The sequence below is a fragment of the Salmo salar genome, chromosome ssa06, assembly GCF_905237065.1.
Source record: "Salmo salar chromosome ssa06, Ssal_v3.1, whole genome shotgun sequence".
In the NCBI taxonomy this organism is placed as follows: domain Eukaryota; kingdom Metazoa; phylum Chordata; class Actinopteri; order Salmoniformes; family Salmonidae; genus Salmo; species Salmo salar.
The window spans coordinates 80631729-80639398 of record NC_059447.1 but is presented as its reverse complement, the minus strand read 5'-3'; the positions used below and the strand labels follow the sequence as shown (position 1 = coordinate 80639398).

General features: G+C 41.3%; 2 protein-coding genes across 3 annotated transcripts in view; one reads left to right on the top strand and one right to left on the bottom strand.

Annotated features, from left to right (window-relative positions):
• Positions 1–38: 38 nt before the first annotated feature.
• LOC106608184 (3'(2'),5'-bisphosphate nucleotidase 1) lies at positions 39–6128 on the bottom strand. Of its 2 annotated transcripts, none has more exons than XM_045721068.1 (9): positions 6124–6128; positions 3829–3950; positions 3614–3718; positions 2722–2829; positions 2554–2602; positions 1906–1997; positions 1506–1706; positions 1314–1419; positions 39–1215 (listed from the first exon to the last, which is right to left on the bottom strand). In XM_045721068.1, the coding sequence occupies exons 2-9, from the start codon at positions 3946–3948 to the stop codon at positions 1067–1069; spliced, it is 930 nt and encodes a 309-aa protein (XP_045577024.1). In that variant the 5' UTR covers positions 3949–3950; positions 6124–6128; the 3' UTR covers positions 39–1066. The 2 variants fall into 2 exon arrangements, with proteins under 2 accessions (XP_045577024.1, XP_014061456.1); XM_014205981.2 differs by lacking the exon at positions 6124–6128 and adding an exon at positions 4778–4940.
• The window catches only part of LOC106608183 (dynein axonemal heavy chain 8), a 59260-nt gene continuing 56544 nt past the window's right edge, over positions 4955–7670 (top strand). The window contains exons 1-4 of the mRNA XM_014205977.2: positions 4955–5044; positions 6869–7032; positions 7277–7411; positions 7561–7645. Coding sequence (XP_014061452.2) covers positions 6877–7032; positions 7277–7411; positions 7561–7645 — 376 coding nt within the window. The 5' untranslated portion in view covers positions 4955–5044; positions 6869–6876. The remainder of the gene's footprint in view (positions 5045–6868; positions 7033–7276; positions 7412–7560; positions 7646–7670) is intronic.

The window sequence follows — 7670 nt, the reverse complement described above, 5'->3', positions numbered from 1 at the left end:
TCCATCAGAAAAGTAATAATTACATATCCGTCAACCAATTGTAAATCAGCAGTTTTATCAAATCATTTGGACATGCGTTTCCTGTTTTGTTTCATGATTATTGTGCTGGTTAGAAATATTTTGTAAAAATGTGATTCTTTATAGCAGAAGTGTCAAACATGGCCTGATTTTATTATTTTTTTTCTAGCCCAAAAGTATCTACAGTAAAAAAGTATTTTTTTTTGTGTGTTATGATCTCAGATGTAATGGGACCTGCGTGGTTCTGGTACCGGTTCCGACTGACATTTTAACTTATGTGGACGCTGTAGATCAAAATGGCTTGCATTGAGCAATAGCCCTGGTTCCCAAAGACACAGTAGTATATTTTCTGAGCCTGTGTAAAGTAGAATGTGAAATCTGAAACCACTTGGCACTGGGATGTTTCTCCTACCATTTAAATTCCCTCTTCCGACTGTCCAACTCCTGGCTGAACCCTAATTCACAGCCACATGCCTGCAATCCTTATAACGTAGCAGGAGAGTGGTTTTATCACTATAGCACAAAGATTGATTTATAGCCATAAAAATATTACATTGAATTTAAAAAAAATCAGACTGACAAGATTAATTTGAGATGAAAGGTGAGTTCAGGAAGCCAAGCTAGCGCTCAGACGTTCACAGCAATCAGGTCAGACGCTGTAATCGAGACCTTTAGAAAATATACACATTAACATTAAACATACTAAGGTTGGCCATTTTGTGATTATACTATATTTAGCATGTCATTTCAAGCCTTGTTCATAGTTTTGAATAGGAAATACAAAATATTTTATTTGTACTGTGTGCTTGTGTCTAAGTGACTACACTTCATAACTATTTTTACCAGAAAGGTGAGATTTGAACCTTTCTTGGAGTATGCAGCATTACTAGTTTATGGCTCATGATTAATTACTTTGGGGTACAATGTAGACTATTTTACACAAGTAATTATGGAAATTAAAACATTCCATTCATGACTAAAGATGCTAGAAAAATGTTAATCATTTGGCAGGGTTTTTGGACAATAACAGTTGTAAATTATGTATCAATCAGGGCTTGAGGGCCTGCAGGACTGACTGGGGCACTTTGCTGGTGTAGTACTGGTGGTTGCGTAGAGTGGCCAGCACCCCAGCAGAATTCATGTGCTTAACATTAGCATCGTAACACAACGCACTGCCATGCATGTCTGTCAGCTTACCTGCAAAGGGACAGACAAGAAAAAAACAGCAGACACCATTTTTGTCATTACTCATTAGAGGTACTTTCAGTACGATCAAGAGGAAGGATGTTGCTTACCTCCTACTGCATGCAGGATGGCTTCAGGGGCACACGTGTCCCACTTTTTAGTTCCTAGACTGGCAAAGACATAGGCTGAGGCCTTCCCCTCCACAAGCTGAACAATCTACACAAAGAAAGGGTTTAGAGAAATAAGACATTTTATTGATGTTTACCTATGTACCCCCACCATACCTCATCCCTTTATTTCACCTTATTTCCTGCTCCGCCAACTCTTATCACATCATGAGGTTCCATGGCATCCACGGTGTCTGTGACAAGTTTGTTGCTGTGGGAACGGGTTGTGGTGACTATGCGTCGGCCATCCGGAACCTCCTGTAGCTCGAACCCGAAGGCGCCCAGTCCCGGCATTCCCCACAGAGTTCTCTCCATGTCTGCTGTCTCCGTCCCCAACTGTGGATACAAAACACAGGACATTACACACTCATGGACCAAGGTCGTGTTCAATAGGGCACAATGTAGCAAAATGTTTTGCAACTGAAAAATCTGTTACCTCCCTATTTCTAAAATGTTTTCTCCCTACTCAACGTGCCCTGATAGGTGAGAGGGTGTAAGGCAGAAAGATTATTTGTTGTCGATCACTTGTTGGTACCTGATAATTGAAGAAGGGCTGGTTGATGACCCCGGCAATGGCCTTCCCTCTATATGCAATGCCGATCAGTACAGTCACGTGATCAAGAAGCCCTGAGATCAGATGACATGTTAGTTGAAGGGAACACAAACAGTGGACTTCACACACAAGTATCGACATCTTACTGTATACCTAGTAGACATACTGTAGTTTTCCAGCATGAAGAACAAACAAGTGATGTAAGGGTAGTATAATAGCAAAGAAAAAAAGGATAGAGAAGTCCAAGCATTCCTTCACCTATTCTGCCCTTGTTCCCCCCCAGTCCCAATACCCTCCCTCTGTCACCATACGGAGAGTCGTGCTGAGAAGCTGGGCGTCCGACCCCGTATGACACATCTGGACCTGATCTGGCAGGTAAAGACACTTGGCCGCTGCTCAGCAGGGATGACGAGAGAGAGTGAAAAAGGGAATCAGCACTGATGATTAGGAGATGACTGAATTAAATGTTCCCCAGGTTTTTGTCAAAGAGGACAATGCATAGGTCTAAGAGGAAGTGTAAGAGAAGAGTTTGACACTGAAATACCTGGTAGTGATCGAGGGTGTGTGTTGGAAGCCTGTAATGAGTGATCTAAACGAAAGACTGGCAAAATAACGCCGTAGTAAGTTTACCTTCAGTGTATTCTTTAGTGCCATCAAGGGGGTCGACCCACACAACCAGCTAAAATTCAGACACCGGGACATTCAAACACAGAAAGCCAGGTGGAATGAGAAGTCAGTACCCAGAAAATGATCCAAATCAGTACGGTAGGTTTCAGCACTAAAGTCCCTGTGTCTCACCTCCTCCTCTTTCAGGGCACTGTATTCCAATGGACAGGACTTTTGTAGGATTTCTTCAGACTGACTGCTCTCAATCAAGTCCTCTTTGACAGCCTCCTCTGGCAGATCCTAATGAGAGAGATGTTCACTGTTAAGACAGGGGTGTTGTGTACTCTAATCTTTACATCAAAATAAATTGGTCAGTAACATTAGGACAGATCCTATTCATGCAAGTTGCATGGATTTACAATAAGGTCTGAAAAGCACTTGCCAATCGGACAAGTCAGCTGTATTTTTAGGTTGCCAAAAGATTAGTCACTTTCCTGAAAATGTAAAATAACATTTGTTTACACGCAAAACAGCGATAGGCACTTAAACAGGCACTTAAACAGGGAGGAAGCATAAAAATCTGTTCTACTGGCCTGCTACATTGGACGCATAACATTTGCAGAGTGTGAGACGCTCCAATTAATTTCAGAGAAAACTGTGAATAAGCGTGCCAGCTCCTTAAGGTTTGCGCTGCTCCAGTGAAAATGTAAGTTCTGGTTCTATTTTCAAGAATTCTAAGTGCAGCTCACGCCTGAGAGCAATAGGACATAGCGGCTAGCGCTCTGCTCTCACTGACTAAAAGTTACACTTCCCCAATGTTAGAAAAAAAGATAATAACCTATCTAAATGGGGCAACCACTATTTACCCAGCTGCCATAAATTGTCCATCTTTCACTTAAACAATAGGGACGAACAAGAAAGATCTGTTTTAGGCTTACTGGAAATCTTTGCACTTTTGTTTTTATAAAAAAAATATATATAAATAATCACCTTGGGCAACCTCAACTTGCCCGACTGCCGAGTTCACTTGCCCCAGACAATAGTGCAACCCTTAAGCTCAATACCTGACGTTGCACATACCCACCTCCTCTCCGATGATGGTGATTTTGGGGAAGCTTTTGGATAGGGAGGCACATATGCTCTGCTGGACCAGCCTGTCTGCCAGTGTCTGTAGATCGTTAGCCCCCGTCTGTCCACGAGAGTGAGATCATTTATAAACAACATTCAGCCTCCATCTCACTGTCTATCAATCTCCCTCAATTCAGCACTTTGCCCCACTCTCCGTTCAGTAAGTCCAACCTTTTCCACGATTCCCAGCTCTCCGCTGTGAAGAACCCTCCGTATGATGGCTCCTGCCTTCTCTGCCACTGCGTAAGCCGAAGCCACCAAACGCATCACCACTGCTGGATTTCCCGACATTGCTGATGGAAGGAGATACAAAAGTGTACAGCTCAGAGAGAAAAAAAGATATAGGTCAATACGCCTTGAGGGTACATAGTATATGATCAGTCACTTTAGTCAACTGAATGAATCAACACACCCTCTCTCTACCTGTAGAAGGAGAATGTCACCATTACTTGGGCTAAAGCACACCTTTAAGCACCTATAGACTATCTGTACACACACACACACACACACACACACACACACACACACACACACACACACACACACACAGAGCAGGGGTAGGCAACCCTAATCCTGGAGTGCCACAAGCACTTCATGTTTTTGATTTAACCGTCTGGAAGACCAGTTGGTCAGGTGTGGTGCCTAGTTGGAACAAAATCCTGCAGTATCTGCAGCACTCCAGGAACAGGGTTGCCTACCCTTGAGCTACAGTAACAAGCAGTGTGCCAGGCATAAGGCTAATTTATGCAGTTATTGAAGCTGAGTATATGTCCATGATTCCACAGAGTACCCAACTGCCAAAGGTTACTAGCTAGGGGTGTGTGTATTATAGTGCTACTGCTTGAAACCTGCTGATATTTTGAAGCAAATCAGTCTATTCTCGAGCTTCTATTCCCCATCCATTAGACTACTAGCTAGCTAACAAGAGTGTCACAAGTCTGCAGCCCCAGCAGTGCTGGTTAGCTAGCTAGCTAATCGTATCTAGCTAATATCTAAAGCAATCTCCTTTGATATAATAACATAACAGCATTGAAGACACTATTTTCCCTGAAGATTACCAATGCAGTTATAGCTACCACGATAGCTAGCTATCTCCCTGAAAGAAGAGAATGGTACTTACTAGTGTCTAATATAGATGTTACAGCTCAGGACTGGTTGTAAATGGAAATCCTGGAATACCAGGAAATATTATGCAATCACAGTTAGCAGTAGCAAGAAATGATGGGTCCAAGTGCCCGACGGATTCGTGCTCGAGCCGGTTGTACCATGCATGTTCGTTCGTTCGCGAGCCTTTAGCTTTAGGCTAGCTGTAGCTCGAAAGAGTGGCAGTTGGATTTTGAAAATTGGTTTGAAATAATGGAGTCAACCTGCTGAAACGGGCTAAACGGTAATTATAATGATATTTTTATGTATTTTAGGTTGAATATTAAAACAACAGCCAGTAAATTAGCCGAGGCAACGTTTATGTACCTTTTGTTTAACAAGTTACATACCGGTGTTAATGGTGCAACCTGATCGATATGCTAACGTTAGCAAACGTTGGCTAGCTACTGTATTATTGGTAATTGTCTTACGCATTACCTAACTAACGTTAGATACCTTTATCTAGCTAACGTTACACAGATAACGTTAATGTTAGCTAACGTTATCGGCAAAAAATTAACTGTTCTTACTGGTGGATTTTTTTTTTTTTTTAAAGCTAGCTAGGCTTTTTATTTATTTATTTACTGTAGCTACGCTAGATAGTTTACTTATGTATCTAGCTAACGTTAGCTAAATAACAATGTTCTCTAACGTTAATGTTACATAATCTTCGCAAGCTAGTTTTTGATACTCTTTACATAAGCAATAAGGCCAGAGTGGGTGTGGTATATGGCCAATATACTTCGGCTAAGGACTGTTCATTGTACGACGCAATGCGGAGTGCCTGGACACAGCCCTTAGCCGTGGTATATTGGCAATATACGAAAAACCCCGAGGTGCCTCATTGCTATTATAAACTGGTTACCAACATACTTAGAGCAGTAAAAATAAATGTTTTGTCATAAACCTGGTATACAGTCTGACATACCACGACTGTCAACCAATCAGCATTCAGGGCTCGAACCACCCAGTTTATAATAACATTTAGACACTAACCAATGACTTTTAGGTAGCAATATATGAACCCTGGATTGCTGATGCTACAGTGTCTATTGTCCTGCTGATATTTTGAAGCAAATCAGTCTATTCTCTAACTTCTATTCCCCATCCATTAGACTACTAGCTAGCTAACAAGAGTGTCACAAGTCTGCAGCCGTGCTGGTTAGCTAGCTAGCTAATCGTATCTAGCTAATATCGAAAGCAATCTCCATTGAGATAATAACATAACAGCATTGAAGACACTATTTTCCCTGAAGATTACCAATGCAGTTGTAGCTACCACGATACCTAGCTATCTCCCTGAAAGAAGAGAATGGTACTTACTAGTGTCTAATGTAGATTGTATTATTATTTTCCAATCAAGTTGTAGAAACATCTCAAGGATGATCAATAGAAACAGGATGCACCTGAGCTCAATTTCGAGTCTCATAGCAAAGGTCTGAATACTTATGTAAATAAGGTATTTCTGTTTTTATGTTTAATACATTTGCAAACATTTCTAAAAACCTGTTTTTGCTTCATCATTATGGGCTATTTTGTATTGATTTATGAGGATTTTTTTGTATTTAATCCATTTTAGAATAAGGCTGTAACGTAACAAAATGTGGAAAAGGTTAAGGGGTCTGAATACTTTCCGAATGCAGTGTAATTTAAAAGTATGCATTAAGGTTTCTGTAAAAGAATAAATGTGACAAAAATAAATATAGACATTAATCAATTAATTTCTATGGTGTCCAAAAATATTTTTTTACATTTGTGGGGAGTGCCAAGATGGAGGCATGGTGGCTACAACACAGCGCCCCCTATTTGTGATCTAGCGTATATGTAAATCATTGAGACTAACATTACCAGTGACCCCTATCGTTCAATAAAGCCAGTTAAATTAATTACCAACAATCTAAAGGTAGTCCTCAAGTGCAGGGATGGGATTTTTCCTGATTAATCTGGAATTTCTTATTTTCTGACATTTATCATCCATTCAAATAAAGCAACAGACCTATCCTCTAGCCAAAATCCTGATTTTGTTGATTGACTATGTTTTCCTGACTCCTGAATCACATCCTTGCAGATGAAAAGATGAGTGGAACCAGTCACCCAGATAGCACAGGTGACCCTAGCCCCATGGCTGACAACGTGCCCACAGATCGAGGTGCTGTAGGCCGGCGGGGCAGCAAGTTCCATCGATCTGGTAGTTGTGTCCAGACTGTGCAGGAGACCATGAAGGAGAAGCAGGTCTGTTGGATGAATAGTCATGGAGGAATTTGAGTTGAGAACAAGAAGTGATGAGAACTTGTTCAATGAAGGTTCAGCTGCCCAGGCCTATGTGCTCACAAAGTCACAATTGTAGCTGCTATCACTTCATAGTATAATACATTGTTTTTCTGTGGGTTGCTACAGTCCCACCTTACACTCTGTTTGCCTAATGTGCACAGTACACGACCCCATTTAGAGTAACGTTGACACTTTGTCCTTTCAGGCCAGGTACAAGGAATCAAGAGAAGCCCGAAAGAAGCTACTTACCCCTGGGCACAAATACATCTTTGAGATCTTGGCTGACAGGCTCTCCCTCGAACTACAAGCAGTAGAAGAGTTTGTTTTAGATGCACCTTCTGTGAGTAGAACTGTAATTGATATGAATCCCAACAAGCTGTTGAGGTTCCCAATGAATTGTTGTTGTCTGGTAAAATTCTTTAACCTTTACCTGCTTGATGAACAACAGATATCTGAGATATCTTGTAGACACTCTGTTTCCCCCCACAGTTGGCACCATTTGATGATTTTTTTGCCAAAGGAGGAAGTAAAACCATCGCATTTGTCTACCAAGAGACAGAAGTCCCAGGAATAGGTGAATGAAGGATGGTTACCTCTGT